Source organism: Corythoichthys intestinalis, chromosome 7 (genome assembly GCF_030265065.1).
Source record: "Corythoichthys intestinalis isolate RoL2023-P3 chromosome 7, ASM3026506v1, whole genome shotgun sequence".
NCBI lineage: Eukaryota > Metazoa > Chordata > Actinopteri > Syngnathiformes > Syngnathidae > Corythoichthys > Corythoichthys intestinalis.
In genome coordinates, this window is record NC_080401.1 from 15,611,808 (window position 1) to 15,634,677 (window position 22,870).

At 38.5% G+C, this 22,870-nt stretch overlaps 1 protein-coding gene across 3 annotated transcripts in view; it reads left to right on the top strand.

Annotated features, from left to right (window-relative positions):
- pex5la (peroxisomal biogenesis factor 5-like a) overlaps positions 1–22,870 on the top strand; it is a 187,272-nt gene that overhangs the window by 132,710 nt on the left and 31,692 nt on the right. For all 3 annotated transcript variants that reach the window (XM_057840380.1, XM_057840381.1, XM_057840383.1), the window contains 4 exons: positions 13,148–13,264; positions 15,644–15,787; positions 19,042–19,112; positions 20,926–21,144. In XM_057840380.1, the coding sequence (XP_057696363.1) occupies positions 13,148–13,264; positions 15,644–15,787; positions 19,042–19,112; positions 20,926–21,144 (551 nt within the window). The remainder of the gene's footprint in view (positions 1–13,147; positions 13,265–15,643; positions 15,788–19,041; positions 19,113–20,925; positions 21,145–22,870) is intronic.

A 22,870-nucleotide genomic window follows, 5' to 3' on the forward strand; every position in this document is an offset into this window, starting at 1 on the left:
AAAGATTTTTTTTAATTTGCACCAGTGAAAAAATGTCTCAATCTTCCTAGAATGAATTTTAGATTACTAAATGCAATTTGATTGCACAATTAATTATAGCTAAAGTTATCTAAGAGATGTCTCAAATTTCAAGGGCTAGAATTTTTACTTCAGTGATTCGTAGATCATTCATTCATTCATTTTCTGAGCCACTTATCCTCACGAGGGTCACGAAGGTGCTGGAGCCAATCCCAGCTAACTATGGGCAGTAGGTGGCGTACACCCTGAATCGGTGGCCAGACGAACAACCATTCGCGCACACGCTCGTACCTAGCGACAATTTAGAGTGTTCGATCAGCCTGCCATGCATGTTTTGGAGATGTGGGGGGGAAACTGGACTACCCAGAGAAAACCCACACAGGAAGGCCGGGATTGAACCCTTGATCTCAGAACTGTGAGGCAGACGTGCTAACCACTCTGTCGCCATCCTGTAGACCTTTCAAAGGGACAACAACCAATAGTATGAGTTAACTTCCTTCCTATCCTCATTTTAAATCATATTTTGCCATAGAAAGCAATGGAAGTTGCGAGTGACTAGTTCAAGACACCTCTACCTTTTGCCAAAAGTTGCTGAAATAGGTACCACTGTTGCTCGTTAGTGCCACTAATGAGGATACAAATTTTGAAAATGAATGCGCGTTACAGGGTAAAACAGTCGCCATCATTTAAAATATGTAAGTGTAAATACAAGTGCGAGATGTGTCAAAAAAGCAGAGGCGGGTAGAGTTGACAAAAATTTCACCCAAGTAAGTAGGAGTAGCGTTACTTCTAAAGAATATTACAAAAGTAAAAGTACTCATCAAAAAATGTACTCAAGTAAAGGCTAAAAAAAAAGTATTTTTTGAAAAGAACACTGAAAATTGGTAACACTGTGAGTAACTGCTTACAATGTGTTTTGTTTTGTTTTTTTAAATAATGGTACAGTGGTACCTAGACATACGATCGCTTCGACACACGATTTTTTTCGACATCCAACATAAAATTTTAATCGCCATTTGTTTCTACATCCGACAACATGCTTGAAATACAAAGATTTATCACAGCCCGGCAATGTCTTTGTTTTCTCACAAGACAGACGCACTGTTGATTTTGAGAAAAATCAACATGGGTTCCAACAATATTAGTGCAGGTGGTGAAAAAAGGAAAAAGGTGAGGTATACCATTGAAATGAAGTTTGAAATGATATGGAAATATGAGCGTGGTGTCCACGTCCGTAAACTGGCTCAACAATACGGCCGTACAATGACTACAAGCTCGGCGGTCCTCCTCCGTTCGCCAGTCTTTATAAGTTAAGGGGACAGTTATTTTTATTTTAACATCGACAAAGAAATCGCCAGCTTCGTCAGGTTTTTAATAATTTATTGCAGAACTTGCCTTCACAACATGCCTACAGTCCCCAGCAGCTGACGGAACACTCTACGCAAAATACATCCACCACATTAAAACCCGATTCGTTATATGATTACAGGTATTATTATTATTGTTTCTAATATTATTATTACAATTTTTATTCATAATTTTGTTTTGCTCTTTGTAATTGCTATTTGCAATAGTAACAGCAGTATTTATTAATAATTTAGTGTAGGTTTTTGGGCTGTGGAATGACTTAATGGAATTATAATGTATTCTTATGGGAAAATCCTGCTTGACATACAACCATTTCGACTTACAAACAAGGTCCTGGAACGAATTAACTTCGGATCTAGAGGTACCACTGTATATTGTTTTTTTTTTTTTTTTTTTCGAGCACAACTATATCTATATCTTGTGCCCCTGGGTTCTGTCCTGGGGCTGCTCCTCTTCATTATTTTCCCCTCGGTTCCATCTTCCGCAAACATAACATTCACTTCCACTGCTACGCGGATGACACCCAGCTCTACATTTCCTCAAAACTAACCTCTTCCCTTCCACTCTCCTCCCTCACCCACTGTTTAGAAGACATTAACTCTTGGTTCTCCTCCAACTTCCTCCTGCTCAATAGCTCAAAATCAGAAGTCCTCCTGTAGGCAACAACACCACGCTCTCTCATAACAATAACTTCCCTATTACCATCAACAATGGAGCGATCTCTCCCTCCACTCAGGATAGGAGTCTTGGTGTCATCCTCGACAGCATGCTTTCCTTCCGCTCCCATAGCAACGACATCAGCAGAACGGCCTACTTCCACCTTCGCAGTATTTCTCGCCTCCTCCCTTCTCTCACCCGCCATACCGCTTCCACTCTTGTCTGTAGTCCAGTCACTTTCCGGCTCGATTACTGGAACTCACTGCTCTTCGGTCTCCCAAAGAAGTCCCTTCAGAAACTGCAGCTCCTCCAAAACTCAGCAGCACACCTCATCACTCGGACCCCCACCACATCACCCTCACCCTCCGTCAACTTCACTGGCTCTCAGTCAAACTAAGAATCAATTACAAGATCCCCTCCCTATGATTGTTTCGTTATTCCTGTTGAGCTATTGTGGTCTGATTTTTCTTGTAAAGCGTGATTGCGTGTCGTGAAAAGCGCTCTAGAAATAAATGTATTGTTATTATGTATTAGTATACGGTATGAACTGTTATTTTTATACTGTACTACAACCCATTACATGACCAAAATGATCACATAAAAATCATCAAATTCAGACAACAACAACAGTATGAAACATCACCTGTCCAAAGAGCACGAGTGCCCTCTATTGGAGGTTAAAAAAATTGTTACCTTTGATTGGTATAATGGAGTCATGTGGTTGTTGTTGCGACGTCTAATTGGTGAAAGTGAGACAACAACTGTCGGCATCTCTGGCAAATATAAAATCATTATGTAAAAAAAGTAGTGCTGTCAAACTTATCGCGTTAACGGGCGGTAGTTATTTTTTTAATGAAATCACGTTAAAATCTTTGACGCATTTACCGCATGCGCGGAATGACCCGCTCATGCATTGCCTCAAACAGATTACAATGTCGCCGTTTTTTTGCACATTGACAGCTAAGACGCAGAGAAAGGCGTGTGGACATAGGTTTTCATTGGACCGCGCCGTTTATTGGCATATGCTTCGGCAACTCCTTCACAGCAAACATAAGTATCACTTAGTGAAAACACAACAAAAATAATATCCCTATCTCTCAAAAAAAAAAAAAATTCACAAAAAGACAAGTGCTTCAATCTGTATTAATGAGGCCCTAATCTCACACAGTTAAACAACAATGCAAAGAGAACTGGCATTCCCAATCAAAATAGCTATGCAAAATACACATAAAACTTTGGTCAAACTCTATCCAAACATTTCATTTAGCTCTCGTTTAGCTCAGCAAATACACTGGATGGCAATACTTAGTCACAATATACAAACTATCAGAGGTCTCGCACTTTGTGAAACCAGTACACAAATTACTGTGAAGTACAATCGATGGACCAGCAAACAGGGAACTACGGCATCATTCGAGGGATAAAACACACTCATTGGCTTGATATCTAAGTAATTTAAAACTCGCCGTTGACACTTTGTGGTGTATTTCAATCACTACCTTACATAGTTAAAGACACTGTGGAAGAACGGCAGGGAGCCCATGTGACGTCACCGCTCGGCGACATCACCAATGGCGAGCTACTAGTTAATTTTTTTATTAAAAATTTTACGAATTTTATTAAAACGAAGACATTAAGGGGGTTGTAATATAAAATGACCATGACTAACATTTATCCTTTAAGAACTACAAGTCCTTCTATCCGTGGATCCCTTTAACAGAAAGAATGTTAATAATGTTAATGCCATCTTGTGGATTTACCTGTATTGTTATAATAAACAAATACAGTACTTATGTACAATATGTTGAATGTATATATCTGTCTTGTTTTATCTCTCCATTCCAACAATAATTTACAGAAAAATATGGCAGATTTTAGAGATGGTTTGAATTGCAATTAATTACAATTAATTAATTTTTAAGCTGTGATTAACTCGATTACAAATTTTAATCGTTTGACAGCCCTAAAAAAAAAGAAAAACATGTAACAACACTAGTATAGCCCAAAGTATCTGAGTAAGAGTAGTGTTTCTTCTTCACAAATCTACTCAAGTAAAAGTAAAAGGTAATACTCTTAAGAAGTACATTTTTCTCAAAAAGTTGCTCAAGTAAATGTTCCGCGTTACTACCCACCTCTGTAAATAAGTGAAAAAAAGGACACCATTGAAGGTAATTGTTTATAGGGAAATTTATTGTCATACTAGCCATATTATACTAGGCAGCCAGGATAGAGACATTTTTTTGGTTGCCATTACTAATCACATTCATCATCACAAAAAACAACCCAAAAAAATTGAAGCCGCAAGACATGCAAAAGTGACGTGTAGCTTAAAAACATGTTTACCCTTGAAGATTTTGGTCAAATTTGAAATGGTGCTTTGTAGATTCCAATCTACAAGCTTAATTCAAATTAAATTGAACATTTTAACGTCACGTTTTGTTGACAAACTACCTGACGGCAGTTGCTGCTCTACAGAGCTGCTTTGTATTTCTGCCGACCGAGCAAAAAATTGCACATGCTGAGCTATGTGTTATCACCGACATTCACATCATGGGTAATTGCATTGTGTGGTAAAATACAACCGAGGCACTTTGTACCGTTAAATGTGTGTTATTCCCTTATCGGTTCTCCGGCTTTCTATTTGTGTCTGACTGACCGAGGACTGGCCGTGTGGAGCAGTGCAGAGTTGTCAGGGGCTTGTTAGCATTGAAAGGCCAGACCAGCTCTGCCCGGGAAACTCTGGAGGTGAAGCTCCGTGTGTCACTGATAAGTAATGAAACTTTTTGTGATGTATGGCCAAGATGGATAACCCTTTTCATTCCTTACTTTTCTCTAAGGCATGCTCGCCTAGCATATACAGTAGAGCCTTTGGTGAAACAGTGGAGTCCATTAAAAGTGTTCCGAAGTCATACCAGTAAATGCATAGTCAATGAGCAATGTGAAAAAACATGCGAGATTTTGTTCAGCACTTAACTTTTGTAATCAATTATAGTACTGGCACAACAAAGTCATAGACATTTTGTTCCTTTATTTTTATAATAAACCATGGATTTATTGTACAGACAGTGTTTTAATTGACATTTAACACCCATACAAATGTAATTACAGTTTTTCTCAATTGCTTTGGTATGGCTTTCTCAGAACAGACTTGCAATTCTCAAAACTACTTGTTCAATCCTCACAACATCACATCACTAGTGCACATTTAAAAAAACAGTTACTTATTCCTTTGAGGAAGTTGCAGATGTTTTTGTGCATCCATGCAAATGATTTTGTACATTTCTCTGCTGTTTCCTACATTATCAGTTGCATCTGCTATGATGGTCAAAATGGATTATCATGGGTCTCTATTGAATAGGCTCACCACCCACAACATCTAGTCATTACTTCATTGCATAAGCCTTTACATGCAAATTGAATGATGTGCGTGCTTGTTTCATAGCATTTTCGTAACTTATTTTAACCTGCCAAAATTTGTAATAGCATGGGTCAATGTGAGTTTCCACCACGCCAACATAATCAGGAAATGGTTTGTAACCCACAAAAAAATGGTAATGAAGTTCCTACCGCTCTAGTCTCCATTCCTCAATCCCATAGAAAAAATTTTCTCCAGAGATGGCAAGTGTATGATTGCCAGCCTCACAATCAGATGACTCTCCTGGATGCCACGAATGCAGCATGCAGTGACATCAAACCTGATGCCTGCAGAGGCTGGGTAAGGCATTAAAGAAGTTTTTCTCCATGCTGTATAGCAAGAGAGGACATCCGTGGATGAAATTTTGAGGCCAAACAGAGAGAAACGTCAATATGTGTATAAAGAATGTGGAAAAAAATCCTGATACTGTATGTAGCACTCAAAGTTTAGTTGTGTCGACGGTTTTATGTTCACATTTCTAATTTTGCTTTTGTTTTTTTCTTTGTGATACTCAGTGCTGTCTTTTGCTTTCTGCATCGCAGTGAGATGGTCTGTCAAGAAATTGTAAAAACTGTAAAAGTGTAAACTGAATTTTTTCCAGTCTCTTGCAATCAATCTCCCACACACAAAGGTGTAATTTGCAATTTTCATCAAAACTTACGTACATCTTCTTCAGCATCAGAGCCTTCCACAAGAGTAACTGTTCAACTGAGAGCATGACTTAGCAATTTGACTGTCTTGTCTGTACACAATGAAACAAGGACTTATCATTCTGACAGCTCTGACATGTTCAATGACACAGAAATGTAATTTTGAGCGATAGACGAAGTATTTAGCACAGAAAACTGGCTTTTGCAGGTAATCCATGTTGTTTTGCTACTTGTGCGACATGTTGTGGGGATTGAGCAAGTAGTTTTGAGAATTCCAATTCTGATCTGAGAAACGTACCAAAGCAATTTAGAAAAACTGTAAAATCTATTATAAACAAAATTATTCAAATGACAAATGCACTCAAAACAGAAAAGTCGCAGGGCTGTAATGTCATATATACAGTACATAAAACGTTAGGTAGTAGGTTAAACTGTGGTGGCACAAAACACTAGAGGATTGATTCAATAAGACTAAGCAAAACGTTTTCTCACATGGTTAGCATTGATACAGTTTTTAATCACCATTTCTTTGCACAGTACTCCAAATTGCACCAATTTGGGAGCATTTGAATTTTAGAGATTACTCTATATTTGTTTGCCAAATAGCAGGGAAAGAGTGAATAGACTGATAATTACTCCAAAATGTTTTCTGTCTCTTGCCCAAAATTCATCTTGAATGAATTCAAGCTCTCCTGAGACCTGAATGAGAGCTATTGAAAATGGTTTGACGAAGCTAAACACCCAAACATATACCGTCTTCAACTGCTAAAAAAAAATCACTTTGGAATAAAATAAAATATCTTTGAAGAGAATGTAATTATATAATTAATGCACATCGTAATACCTTAGAATCCCCAGTACAACAAAATCAAGCTACATTAATTAAAGCGGTATGTTCATTTCAGCTGCTTAAATGTTGCAGGAGAGGATGAAGACAATGAGTCACTAGGGCAAAATAGTGTGCCGCTTATCGGTTTGTTCGCGTGCAAAAGGCTCCTGTAGATTTTCATACCTTGCTAGGATTAGGCTAAATTTCCATATGTTTGAATATACATTTTGCAAGCGTTTGAATTTACAATCTATCTCTGTAAATTAATTTTTTTTTTTTTAAAGTTGAGCAGCTTTGACATCAAGATTCAATTCACATATAGCACTCATTTACTGCATGTATGTTTCTTACTCTCGCAAAGATTAATAATCAACATTTATATGCAACAGAGTGGACATCATAAATGACTGGTTCATATTACCCTTGAGGCAAACATTTGTTTGGGTTTACATGAGCACTGTTGACACTGGCATCATTTTCTGTTGTTAACATGCATTCATGGAGCAGCCCATTCATTTTTACAACATAGATCCTGCATCCTTTCATTAATTCTGAGCAACATTGTTATTCAATACGCTTCAGTGCTACATGGGTTGTAAATTAACTTGCCTTGTTTCACATAATTGAACTGACAACCCAAGTCTTATGTAATTTAAAAAGAACAATTTGTCTTCTACTGTACATTTCAAACTACAGTACAGTGATGGATAATCTATACATCTGATGGAGCTTGTGGTTTTGATTGCGTGGTGCAGTGGTGTCCAAACTATGGCCAACTGCTTTTAGCTGGCCCAGTTTTTGTTGAACATACTCTTGAATATGGTCTGCAGAAGAAGCTGAATTTCAGCCTACATTCTGTGGCATTAGCTAGCAGTACCTCTCCATTAGCTCACTGGTCACACCCTGTCATGTTGAAATCAATATAGGAAATTGTTTAGAATTTCAGTATTTTATCTTACATTAATAAATGTATGTAAGAAATTAAATTGTAAGTGATTTTCTGGACTGGAAATGTTCTCTTTATTGTGCAATAGTATATCAGTCATGTAGATAGATAGATAGATAGATAGATAGATAGATAGATAGATAGATAGATAGATAGATAGATAGATAGATAGATAGATAGATAGATAGATAGATAGATAGATAGATAGATAGATAGATAGATAGATAGATAGATAGATAGATAGATAGATAGATAGATAGATAGATAGATAGATAGATAGATAGATAGATAGATAGATAGATAGATAGATAGATAGATAGATAGATAGATAGATAGATAGATAGATAGATAGATAGATAGATAGATAGATAGATTTGTTGCTTGTAGCCCTCCCAGTCAAAATGGATTGGATGTCTGTCACCTTCGATGGCAGCCATGGGTTATTATTACTTAGTAATAAGTACATTTTGAAAAACCAATCTTTTTCTACCTAATGCCGATCCTCTATCTAAAAAATGAAAATGGAAGGATTTCAAATCGGCACCTCCGTGAAGTTGGCCTCGTCAATCGTTTGTGTTATGTTTGTGCTGTAAAACGTTTCGTCTGTGCTGCTATCGTTTTTGAAAGATTTACATTTCTTTTGTAGGTCAATCTGAGGTCAACCAGCCCCCCATTTTGATTAAAAATAGTTAAAAATTGTGTCAATCATTTGTGCTTCATTCGTGCTGGTTTGTGCTGTAAAAATTTGTTCTTGCTTCAACACTTTTGTATATAATATGCTTTTAAGTTGTAGTGATGAGTGGAACGGAACCGCAAGGGTGCCATTTGTTTGTGCTAGATTAGTGCTCGTTTGTTTGTGCTGTAAAAATTTTCGTTTGCGCAGCTATTGTTTTATAGATATTGAGATATTAATTTCGAGTGATGACATCATTTGCAGCCCCTCCTTTGTGGCTGACGGCATACCAACTCTCTCAATAAAAGAGGGGTGTATCAACAACTAGCACAAACGTAGAACAAACAAATGGCATCCCTTTGGGTCTATTTTGCAGGAAATGGGGAGCTGCGAGTCACGCCACTACTCGAAATTCATATCTCAATGAATCCTTTGATTTTTCTGATAATGGCCTTCGGAGAAAAAGGTTTGAACACCACTGGTGTAGTGTATTTTTTGCGATTTTATTAATGAAAAGGTGCCCAAAACAAGATTCATAGCCCAAAATTTGATTTCATTTGGCACACATACTGTAGCAATTGAGAAAGCATTCTTCATTCTTAAAACATTCAAACATTCTTAAGCAATAGCACAAAAGTGGCGTTTTGCCGTTATTCTTATTCCGCGATTACACGACCATTATGTGTGGGGAAAAGTGCATGCACATGGAAGCCCAAAAGTGCATTAAACCTCCGGTTTGTCGATATAGTATGCATTCCCAATATGTGGGTGGTAGCATCACAAAAACCTTTTTTCCTGCGTGTAACCCTTCTGTATGTTACATGTGCAGAAAGGAAGACATAGGAAACGTGCGTAGTTCACTAAAGCCTTTTTCAAGGAAGCATGAGAATGCATTACTTCCGTGTCCTCATTCCCACGGCTGGCGGAGCGTACCAACTCTTTCAATAACAGAGGGGTGTCCTAAAATCTTTCCTTCTGATGTTTTCGCTTTCATCCTGGTCAAAAAAACAACATGGCGAAGCGCATCAAACTGTAATTAGATTAGTGACTAGTTGACCAGATTCTTAAATAATGTTGAACACAGTTAGGCCATGTACAAGGTTGCTCTTGAAGCCATGTTTTCATCAGTATTTTCACCAGTGGTGGTTGAAGTACTCACTTTTTGTTACTTAAGTAAAAGTACACTTATCTAGGAAAGAAAATACTCAAGTAATAGTACAAAAGTACTTGCTTTAGAATTTACTTTTCTAGAAAAAAACTAAAAGTAATGCTCCCAATGCAAAAATGTGATATATGAGATCTGAGCCAATATGCAAATAAAGGACCAGAAAATTCATTAACTGTGAATTTCATTTAAAACTGTGCAGAATGGGAGAAAAAAACAAGCAATAAAATTGACTGCACTGTCAGCAGAAGGTTAACAAGCTCAAAATTTAGCTTAATGGCAGATTACAAGCACCTATGAGGTGCCTACTCGAGCGTGGATCTGGAGGAAAAACTATTCCATCCCAATCCTCAGGTTGAATCAAAAAGTAAATCCCATCCCGTCCCACTCCCAGTCAAAATTACTCCCACTCTCGTATTTTATTATAATTTTTTTTAAACACCTTTAATTCGGTCAGTAGAAAAGTGACTACTACTAGACCCACACATTTTTTACATGCCACTTACTTTGTAGTGGCATCGTCGCGTTTCACTCTCAAGAAGTTTTCTAATAACTTGGGCCTTCCTCCACTAGTTCAACCGATGGGTCATTATTAGTTTCATGTGTAGTTCTCTCTTCGGGTTTTCACCACCACCGTTTTCCATGTTGAGTCCACACAAATATAGTAGCTGGGAGTCAAAGCGTTGGAAACTTGGGATATTGTAATGCGTAGTTCTTTTGACGTGCCAACGCAAGTCGAGACAGTGTTGTCCCATGAAAATAAAACTACGAAAATGAACGCTTCGGTCCTCTAGGTTTTTTAACCCAGGTGAAAATCATCAGCTACTTAGGTGTTCCCGCTCCCGTTGTTTATTATTCCTGTCCCGTGACCCGGGGTATTTCCCGAAATAATTCATGCTCTAATCTCGTGCATAGCCCCACCTACTGTACAAGCGTGTGCAGCACCCACCCATCTGAAGGCGCGCTGCTCATTGTTGTTCAATATCTTGTCCACCCGCCTAATCTTGTTTGTACTCGTGTTGCTGCCTCTAGTGCTCAATTACGGCATAGTTGCACAGGTCTTATCTATTGCGCTGGCGGCATGAAAACGGAACAATCCAGTCACAATGAGAAAAAAACAAAAGTAACATATATCGCAGGCTAAATATGAAAAGTAGTGAAGTAAAAGTACATATACATGCTGTAAAATGTAATGAAGAAAAAGTAAAAAGTACCACTTCATATTTGGACTCAAGTACAGATACACAAAAATGTACTTAAGTACAGTAACAGAGTACTTTTACTTACGTAGTTACTAGAATTGATGCCGATCGATCAGGTCCGATCACTTCATTTTCAAAGTATCGTTTTTTAATATATATATATATATATATATATTTTTTTTTTTAATTAAATCGTTTTGTAATTTTATTTAACGTTACAGACATAATATTTTACACTCATCCAGAGCCTTTAGTTTAGGCTAAAGGTAGGGTTATCAATTTATCTCGATAACGGCGGTAATTAATTTTTATAAAAATGTATCACGTTAGAAAATTTAACGCAATTAATGCATGCGTTGCACGACCCACTCACGCATTGTCGCGCTCAATCTGTAAGGGCGCCGTTTTACCTATATAGAGAGATAAAAGGCAGCGTAAAATGAGTAGAGTGAAATTTGGCAGCCTTTGGAGCCTTTTTTAATTGGCTAAAGCCTTACAATCCCTCTCCCTACAATTAGAAATATCATGGGAAGCAATGTGGGGAAGCAAGGTAGCAATTCATCTTTTTCTTTACACCTTATGTTATTTCCCAACGAAGAGAACATATATCAATTGGTAGCACTACGCACAGTCATGGTTCCACTTCCCATCATGCATTTGGGCATGGCTCCAGTATCATTTACTGAAAGCTCAACAAATACACTAGATGGCAATATTTAGTCTCAATATACAAAGTCACAAGTCTTTCTATCCGTGGATCCCTCTCACAGAAAGAATGTTAATAATGTAAATGCCATTTTGAGGATTTATTGTCATAATAAACAAATACAGTACTTATGTACTGTATGTTGAATGTATATATTCGTCCGAGTTTTATTCATTTTTTTCTTAATGCATTGCCAAAATGTACATGGTCAGGAAAAATTATCGGGAATGACTGGAATTGAATCGGGAGCAAAAAAAAAAAGCAATCGGATCGGGAAATATCGGGATCGGCAGATACTCAAACTAAAACGATCGGGATCGGATCGGGAGCAAAAAAACATGATCGGAACAACCCTAGTAGTTACATTCCACCACTGATCTTCACCCCCTTCACTGACAAATATATTGCAGCATTATCGTCACATAATGTTCCGGAGTACGGAAGTCTTTTGTCACCCAAACCTCACTTTTGCATTGTCAACTGTTTAGACAGCAACTAAATGGGGGTGTGTTTTCAAGATTTCAACTTTGGAAGGCGTTTCCAAATTTTTGCGTTGTCACCCCTTTTGCCATTGTCATGTAAACGGCCCCTTTACACAGAACTGTTAAAAAGGTTTAAAAACAAAATTGTGCCTGGAAGAGAAACATATCACAGACAGGGCATCAAGACACTTGAGAACTGTTGTAGAAAATACAGATCTACAAGATCCACTATGTAAAACTTCAATAAGTTCATATTTGGAAGTGGCAACCATGAAAAGTCACCTTGAGGCAATTTGGTTTGGAGTGTCAGCAGCCGCCAATTACCTGCCTTGGCTGCTTGTCAAGAGCCACAATGGCCTCGTGTCATACGGTATCCTCCAAAGAGAGCAAATGAGAAGACCTATGACACAGATGCACTCTTTTACAGCAGTTCTCGGCCCTGATCCCATCGTGATTGTCGGTAGACACGCTTGCCGCACACACTCACAGACGCTATAGAAAGTACTTTGGCCCTGTCTTGTTTCTAACAATGGAGGCATCCATAAGTGAAGCGCAGAGGGTTGTTCCGCTCTGATTGGTTCATTCATCCCAGGTTGGCCAAGAATCGTGGACACTCTAATGAATGGATGAACGTCCACATAATATTGAGACATGAAGGTGCTGCACTGAAGGAGCAAATGAACAGCTTTTATTGAACTATGACTTGTGAAGACCAAAACAATCCTGTGTCAACATGTGTCATTGCGGAATGATTAAACACACACACACGTAGAATGTCGTATTAATTATTTTTTTATTCTGAAGTTTATAAATACTAAAACGGAACTTCCTGGTAGGGCTTGACAACTTCGATTAATATTTAATCTCTAGTATGTAACCATTCAGTAGGTGGTTTACAAAGTAAAATGCAAATGTCACATGGTATTGCATAAATTGTGCACATTCATTGAAATCTGTTTCCCTCCATTCCTTGACCCCTCCCCCTTTGCTTCACTCTCTCCTCCCATTCCTCTCCCTTTGTCTCTGTTGCCTGTAGTCGGATACAGAGTTCTGGGATAAGATGCAGGCAGAGTGGGAGGAACTGGCACGGCGAAACTGGCTGACGGAAAATGAACAAGCCCAGATACCCTCCACAGTCTCGCCTTATGAGAAGGTCAATATTGTCTGGAATATTGCATGTACAAAACAGGGAACTATGACAACAATAAATGAATGTACGTCTCAAATCAATAACTGTGAGAACATTTCTATTCCTATTTTGACCGACATAAGTAAACAAGCAGCAAGGAACCTCGCTCTCAAGTATCATAATGTCTTTACTGCGTACACAACTGAAACATTTATTAGCATTTATGGTAATAAGTGTGCAATAAAGCATGCATACAATTCATAACAATAACATTACCTCCAAAGCTAGTTAATACGCAATTGCAATTTTAAAAATGGCATGTTCTCACACTCCCGTACAAATGTAATCTCAGGGCTATTTTTGGAAATGAATAAAATCAAAATGATTTTCATGGGCAAATTGTTGTATTGGGAAAGCTCTCTTAGCTATTTGAACTTGTGCATGCTCAAAGGTTCCTCATCTTATTTCCAAATAATTTAAACTGAATCCTTTTGACCTGTGTGTGCTATCTTCCTCCCACAAGTGAACATTTGAGCCTTGAAGCTTAAAAGAAAAACAGACAGAATAGGAAAAGAAAAAAAAAAACATACAGTGCAGTGCCGCATGATTTGTAAACATCACCTCATGCCGTCCTTTGGCATATTGTAGAGCCTTTCATAGGGCAAAAAATTATATTTGTTACACTGAAATGAAGTCAAAATGGGTGTTGCATGCCTCACCATGAGGGAGTTGAAATATGTGAATCAGTGTTGTTTTTGGCAGCCCTTTTATTTTCGTCTTAGTCTTTTGGACTTACTCATTTTTTAGTCATCTCAAAATATATTTATCTCATTCTAGTTTTTATTGACGAAAACTCAAGACGAACCTCGTCTAGTTTTTTAGTCGACGTTTACTCCAAATGTTTTTGTCTGTAAAATTTAAAATAATTTACCGTAATTTTCAAACTATAAGGCGCTTTTTTCATTCATTTTGAATCCTGCGGCTTACAGTCCAGTGCGGCTTATTTGTTGATTTATTTGGGTTAACAGGTAACACATTTCTCCTAGCAATGCATTGCAGCGCTACACAAGTAAATAACAATCAAAATTCATGTTCTGTGCTAATTATTTACTCAGTTACTGTTTCAGTTGTTTCATTAATTGCTAGTTATGGTATTTGGTAACACTTTATTTGACAGTGGCGTCATAAGGCCATCATAATTATGACATGACACTATCATGGGCATTACTCAATGCTTATGACAGATGCCATTAAGTGTCATCCGGCAAATTATCTAACTCCATATAGGTCCAGTTTTTCAGTTTGCCGGATAACACAAAATTACATCTGTTATAAGCATTAATTAATGCTCATGACAGTGTCATGTCATAATTATGGTTGTCTTATGGCGCCACTGACAAGTAAAGTGTTATTAAATACCATTACTAGCAAATGATGAAACAAATGGAACAGTGTTGATAGTTCTTATGACAGTCGAATGATGGGCCAAAATACAAGCAACAGTGTGTGAAAAGCTTGTGAAGAGTTACAGAAAGCATTTGGCCTCCGTTATTGCCAACAAAGGGTACATAACAAAGTACTGAGATTAACTTTTGGTATCGACCAAATACTTATTTTCCATCATGATTTGCAAATAAATTATTTAAAAATCAAACAATGTGATTTTCTGTTTTTTTCCCACATTCTGTCTTTCATGGTTGAGGTTTACCCATGTTGACAATTACAGGCCTCTCTAATATTTTCAAGTGGGAGAACTTGCACAATTAGTGGTTGACTAAATACTTATTTGCCCCACTGTAGGCATATTGCGAACATGTGACAGAAACTATGGCGAATGTTCATCTCGTTCTCGTCTCGTCAGAGGAAAACTGGCATTCATATCATTATGTTTTAGTCTCCCAAGACAAGTTTTTAGCTCGTTATCGTCTCGTAATCGTCATGAAAAAAAGTGTTTGTTGACGAAATACAGTATTTTCGTTAACCTCAACATTGACGAAAACAACACTGATGTGAATTTTCAAAAATCAGCAATGGAAGGTTAGGATAGTGTATAGTATAAATAATGCAAGTGAATATGTTTGAAGGCAGAACTCCACACCCCTACCTGACCTTCCCGTATAAGAAAGTCTTAAGAGAGACGCCTTGGAGGCCTCCTGATTGATCCCCGCGCAGAGCATGTTCTTTCAAAGTCGTCTTGCTCAGAAGTGTCCATAAACACACTGGGGTAATCGTGGTTTGAAAATTCAAAGTTTAACATTTAAAGAGTGGGGAAAGCCTCCAGGGAGCTCAGTCCAGGGTTTATGCGATGTGGTAACGATCGATTCTTCGCCGCAGCTTTGCATCCGAGAGGCACTGACGTCACCATTAAACTTGTTTTCTGTTTTTGTTGTTTTTCGCTGACAGGGTTACTACTTCCACACAGATAATCCCTATAAGGACTTGCCTAATGCGTTTGAGGAAGGGCTGAAGAAGTCTCGAGAAGGAGACTTGCCAAATGCGGTGCTTATGCTGGAAGCGGCCGTCTTGCAGGACCCTCACGATTCAGAGGTGAATGCATCGATGAAAGTGCAAAACAAAATGAATGGAAATGCCATGTCTTTGTGGCAACCTCAGGTTTTCAACACCAACATAACGTGATGCATTTTACAAAATGTGCTTACTCTTCATGATTGCATAGGTCAACTTGACTGTGGCAAATGCGAACAGAACGCTTCATCCTCGCAGACTCGTGCTGAGAGAGAAACCATCGAGAAATAATGCCTTAGTGACCACCAACTGTGCGAGGCAGATTTTGTCCTCAGAGTACACGGGCTGAACGCTGATTGTGTCGAAATTCTTGTGTTTACTCTAACAAAAAGGCCTGGCTTGCTCGTACTCTTGATGAGAATTTCCATTTGACTAGTGAGATGAATCTCGGTTCATTTCATTTTCTGCCCCCACTCCTTTTCTTAGTCAGGAGTGACCTCTTTGCAGGTTGAAAGAGCAAAGCCTTCACATCAAGTGCCTTTGGAATATACAGAAATGTGCCAATTTCTGCAGGGAAAGGATAATCCCTCAGTGTATGGAACTAATACGATTCCAAAATTCCACCTGGGGCGCTTAGTGGCTCGTTTCCTCACTCAGAAAACCTCAGAGAAATTATTTCTCCCCTTTAAGAGAACGGGGCCAAAAAAGGCATACACAGAGATTAGCTTTAGCATTAACAGGTTTTAACGTGAGGTTACACAGAGACAAAACACAGAGGTGATTTAATAATCTCATAATATGGATTTAGAATTAGTCATTCTGCTCTCCATTGGTCAAATATGGCAGTTATATTCAAAACTTGTCGGCTGCCATTGATGGAAATTGACGTCCAACCCATTTGGACTAGGATTGTTGGCAGTGATCATTCACATCCAATTCAAACAGATCGGACTATATAGGATGGAATAAAATACACAAAACGATTGGTTTTCAATCATACTTCTAGTCTGATCAATATGTAAATTTAGTGGATTAAATTAGCCTGATGTGCCTAACAAAGGTCCGCTAGCATAAAAGCTACAAATGATAACGTATTTACATTTCTCATAGCAAATCGCTCACACGTAACTCCACGAGCTGTCGCTGTAAACTTGATTACAAATGCATACACAAACATATATTAGCTGAAACAACTTACAGCCTTGTGTGGGCTAAATCAGAGCGCAGCTATCCTTTATCCATGTCAAACGTCTGAGTCTGCTTCTAAGTCATACAAGATGACAGTCCAGCCAGACCCAACGATGCCACTTGAGGGCAGTGTATCCGCCATCATTAAACAAAATACAACACTTTTGAACTATGGATGTTAGTTATTAGTTATTTTGGGGCTCTTAAAGTGTTCATTCCAATTTAAGCAGAAATTCGGGTTACATCGCCAGCGTAGGCACGGAACTCGTTCGTAACCCGGCGAATACCTGTAATTTAAAGTCAGCTCTCCCACTTTAAATCGATTGGATGCCTCGTGCTATCAAAGGCAGTGAATGTGTCAATTAAAGTTGTTGGTTAGCACATCAGCTTCATAGCGTTAAGGTTTAAGGTTTGTATGTTGTCCTTGTTCTTGCTTGGATTTTCTCCTCAAGGCCAAAAGGATGCTTGTTATGGTCATTGGAAAATAAAATCATCCTAAAAGGTTCAGAACTTTTGACATTAGGCTTAATTTTCGAGTTAGCTGGGGTGTAATTAGTTGGTGGAGTTGATTTCAACAAATTCCATGCAGTTAGTTAGTTATTTATTAGTTTCAGGGCTCCAGAGTGCTCCCGTCGTAGCATGCCAATAAAAAACAACATATGCAGGCTTGAAAATCACCGATGATCCTTGCAAGCAATAGTGTTGGCTATGTGGGGGGTGGCGTAGCAGCGTAGTTGTCCCCCAACCCAGAGGTTGTGGGTTCGATTCCCCATTGTGATTAACTCGTCTTAGTGTCCTTGAGAAAGATACTGAACCCCGCGTTGCTCCTGGTGCTGCGTCACCAGTAGGTGGATGGTGAGATAGTGTAAAGCGCTTTGAGGGCCTTGAAAGGTGGAAAGGCGCTATACAAGTATAACACCATTTACCATGTTGCAGGATTAAGTTATTACAACTTAACATTGCATGTCAATAACTGTAGCATGAACAGCAACATTTGTAATCCAGCAGATCTGTCGGTAACAGGCTGCAGAGCGGAATGATATTTTTTCGACCGGTGTGTTTATGTCGTAGCCAGCAGCAGGCATCCACAGTTTGTTTTGTTCCTTATTCTTCATAGGGAATTTGTGGAAACGCTCATTTGCCCGTTTTGTCTGTCTGTTTCCACAGCCTCTAAATGCACGTTTCACTATGTTGTCGTTCTTCAGTCAAGCCGCCATAAATTGATGCTGCATTCCAGGAAGGTGCGAAGTCGGATTTTCCAACCTCTGACCAGGAAAAATACATTGGAACGCCACTTGAACTGGGAAGCCCTAGTCGCTAAGTCAGGAAAAAGAAGTGCCCCAACTTCACGAGTTGCTTTAATCAGACGTCAGTAGTCAAAACAGGCTGCCTGTTGAAAAGCAGACTGTCAAGAGTAAAACTAAAAAAGGCAGTTTACAGTGTCGTTTATTTACCTTAGCCGTCATTTTCCTCCACTATTTGATCGCTTACGAGAAGGCAAGTTTGTTGGAAGTCAACATGTCTTCTGATGGCCAAGATAAAAAAAAAAAAAAAAAGTTTGGTGTGACATTGTTTGGCGGGACAGGTATTTTGAACAACAATCTGTATTTTGAATTTATTTGACGATGTTGGATCTGGTAATATCATTTTTTTATTGGCATGCTAGGAAGGGACTATTGACTCGCGCTAGCTTAGCCACTCCAAAGCCTTGAAATTAATAAATAAATAACAAACTGCACGGAATTTGTTGAAATCAACTCCACCGCCTAATTTAACCCCCGCTAACTCGAAGATTACGCCTAATGTCAAAAATTCTGAACTTCCGCTTTAAGTAGGAATTATTTTGTCTTTACTGTATTTGCTCTGTCATAGGTTAGTGGCCAGTTCATGCTGTAGAATCTATTTTAACAGAAAATGGGTAGATGGCTGTATTTCTTTCTATACATCCAGTAAATGAGGCTTCACCTAATGTTTCTCTAACATTAATCAAAAAAGCAGTGCCATGGCTTCAAATAATGACAACAGGAGAGATTTGCGATCGCAATAAGTTTATTTTTGGAATCTCTGTGCGCTGTTTATTGTGAACGAGAATGTCCGGGATGTCAAGCTTCTTCTCACGTGGTCTCCTTGTTACTGCTTCTCTGCAGGCGTGGCAAGTGCTGGGGACAACGCAGGCCGAAAATGAGAATGAACAGGCAGCAATTGTCTCCCTTCAGAGGTAAATTTATAAAAGTTACATTGGAGAACAATTTAAGGGGGAGGGGGGCATGAGCAAAACTCTCAACATCAAGTGTCCATTGTAGTGGAAAGCTCATTCATACAAATGCAGTTTTGGAGTATTATTAAATAATATTCCCATCTAGAAACTGAAGTTAAAACAAATTATAAAGGACTATTATGGAGAGCTAAATGGGCACATCTAGTGCTGCAATGATTATCGATTAACTCGAGTAATTCAATTTGAAAAAAGCTTCGAAACATATTTTGCTGATTCGAGTATTCGTTTAATTAAAGTGGCGTTGTAATGGTTTGTTTTCAAACTGTTTGCATTTAGTTTTATTGATTTGGGTGAATAAACTGCCCTTTAGTGGCAACAGTGAATATGACATAACTCATTTAACATGGCTGAATCTGGCTGCTCCCTGTTAAAACCAACATAAAGTTAAGTTTTTGTTTGAAATAATGTTTTTAATGCATTCGCAATTTAGTTTATAGGTATATTCAGCTGTTTTTTTGTTGTTGTTTTTTTTTGATTTTTTTTTGTGTGGGAATATGTGTGTAAACGATTTATTAAGAGCATTGCAAAACAACATTAGCATGTTATAGCTTCAAGCTAGCAAACTTTTGCTGGTGTTTTAATTTAGTTTTAAATGAAAGTGCAATTCGGCATAGTCTGAAGAAGCAGGAAGGAATTTTATTTTTTATTCGCATTTAATGCTGTTTTAAAAGTACAATCTTAGCAGGCCTTTGCTTAACATCTCCTAAAATTTATTCTGCAACGTAATAAATGTTCCTAATCTGATTACTCGATTATTCGAAGTAAGTAGTTGATAGATTAATCGACTTCTAAAATCATCGATAGATGCAGCCCAAGACACATCATTGTAAAACACAAAATCTAAATCCAATACTTTGCCAAGAAATTACTTTCCAGTCATTTTAACTTTAACTAACAACAGTTTTTATTTTTTCTAAAAAGTGAACTCTTTCATACCAGCAAAGTATAAGGAAGCAATTTAGACCACAGTAAGCACAAATTGCTTTTCTGTAGTCCACAGAAATCAACAAGAGACCACAATTCAAATAAATGAAAAGTCTTTGAATCAGCGTAGACCTTTCGATGAAATTGAAAGTACACAAAAAAATGAATCATCGCTTTTCCAAGTAAATGTGATTACTAGAGAGACCATTTTTTCACTTAATCTTCCAGACAGTTACCAGTCAAATATGAGGTGCTTGAGTCCACATTGTGTTGTTGTTATGTAACAACTGCCATCTGTGTGCACAATGTTTTGGTATGAAGTGAGATTAGATGTTTTACCTGGCATTAGTCCTGTTGAAGCCACACTGGGAACAATTTGGATGTTGTGCATCCTATTGTTATTCATTTTGTGCCTGCAAATGTCGGAATGAAATATAATAATATAATTTGCTGAGGACTTCAAATTTGTTGCATTTGTTTCTGCATTCAGCAAAGAAAAAGCAGAGGGATCATTTTGGTGGTGTGGATTTGAGTGTTGTGACTTCAACTTTATGTAACCCTCACCTTCAATACACTGGGGTGAAATAATTTGTTTTGGGATTACCAGAGATTAAGAGTTTGGCGCGGGACTTTATCAAGATAAACCTTGTTTTTGGCTTCTCTTTTCGTCTTAAAACTAATCCAAGACGTTCATCCAAAAGAACTCCGCTTCATCTATGGGACAGCAGCAACAACACTTTCTATGCACGCTAATCCAAGGACAATACATACAGAATGTGATCCTGCATGCCAATGCATGCATCCTCACTCTCTTGCCGTCTTCATTCAGGTGCTTGGAGCTCCACCCCAACAACCTGCCGGCTCTCATGGCCGTGGCGGTGAGCCTGACCAACACGGGCATGCGTTATGAGGCGTGCGAGGCTCTGCTTCGCTGGCTAAGACACAACCCGAAATACAAACAGCTCCTGAAGGGCAAAAATCACCTTGTGGGATCCCCAAACTCCCAGCGCAGGTTGTCCTATGCACCCAACATGGGCAGGCATGAAAGGTAAAAAAAGCAGTTGCTCATGGGAAGATCATGAATACTTTGTAACTTGTACTGTATGTAGATAAGAGGTTTGAGTAAAGCAAGAGTAAAGAGCATGTTCAAAATGATGATCATTTGTTTTCTTGTTCTTCTCTGTGTACTTCATTTTCACTAATTGTATCATATTTTTGTGATCATTTGCGATAATGTTATTGCTGAGGGGACTGAATGCACCTTAATGGTTTAAAAAAAAAAAAATGCTGATAATATTTTTTTTTTCATGTGCATATATAACTCAAATACGTACCTAATTCAGTTTTGAATAAAATTATTATACTAGAAACTGCAATTTCTTGAGAAATTACTCTGGGTCTTTGCTCTACGGATATACAGATCTTAGACCCGCCCAGGTGGGTTTGGGGACATTTTGGGGACAAAATCAGGTCACTTCCTGTTGATTTGGGGACAGTCATATCAGGTCATTTGGGAACATTTGGGGAGCGTGGCCTGATCATATCAGGTCATTTGGGAACATTTGGGGGGGTGGCCTGATCATATCAGGTCATTTGGAGACTTTTGGGGGGCGTAGCCTAGTCATATCAGTTCATTTGGGAACATTTGGGGGCGTGGCCTGGTAATATATGGTCATTTGGGAACGTTTGGGGGCGTGGTCTAGTCATATTAGGTCATTTTGGGGCGTGTCCTATTGATATCTGGTCATTTCCGATTTATTTGGGGACATTTTTTTTGCCATTGAAAATAAGTGGAAAAAATTTGGCCCTCCATGGCCGTCCATGGCATCGACTTACACAGGCGTCAATGGAATTCAAGTACATTGGTACCAATAGAATGGACAAACATGCCAGTAAATGGCATAAACAAAGTAAATGCCATTAGAAATGAATGGGAAATTTGGGCGTCCATGGCCGTCAATGGCAGCGCCCTCCGTAAGCATCAATGGAATCGGGGAGGTTTGGGGGACACGTCCTATTGATATCTGGCCATTTCCTGTTGATTTTGGGACATTGTTTTTTTTTGCCATTGAAAATAAATGGGAAAAAATTTGGACGTCCATGGCCGTCAATGGCATCAACTAACATATGTGTCAATGGAGTCCGAGTAGATTGGCATCTGTAGAATCGACATACATGGCCGTCAATGGCATTAAACAAAGTAAATGTCATTGAAATTGTCATTTCCTGTTGATTAGGGGACATTGTTTTTTTTTCCATTGAAAATGAAGGGGAAAAATTTTGGAAGTCCATGGCCGTCAATGGCATCGAGTTACATAGGTGTCAATGGAATCTAAGTACATCAGCATCAATAGATTCGACATGCATGGCAGTCAATGGCATCAATGCAATGTAAATTCCATTGGAAATACCATTGGAAGTGAATGGGAAATTTTCCCTTTAGAAATGAATGGGAAAGTTTTTGGCAAATTTCCTGGGGACCCGTAAATGTTTTTCCAAATTATGTATACAATCTTTATGCCCCTCACCGTCCCGGATTTTTTTATGTCCAAATTATGTGATTTGGTCAAAAATTGTAGGACAAGTAGTGTTTGGAAAAAAAAAGTTTAAAACTGGAAAATCGCCATTTACAAAAAAATTTTCGGGGTCGTTCGAAAAAGTCCCTGCATCGCGCAAAAATTCCGGTCGTGTCGATACTTGAACGGTGCCGATTGGTTAAACAGTTCGGGCTGCGTGGCGCGCTGAAAACACGCGGAGAAGACATTGAATAAATG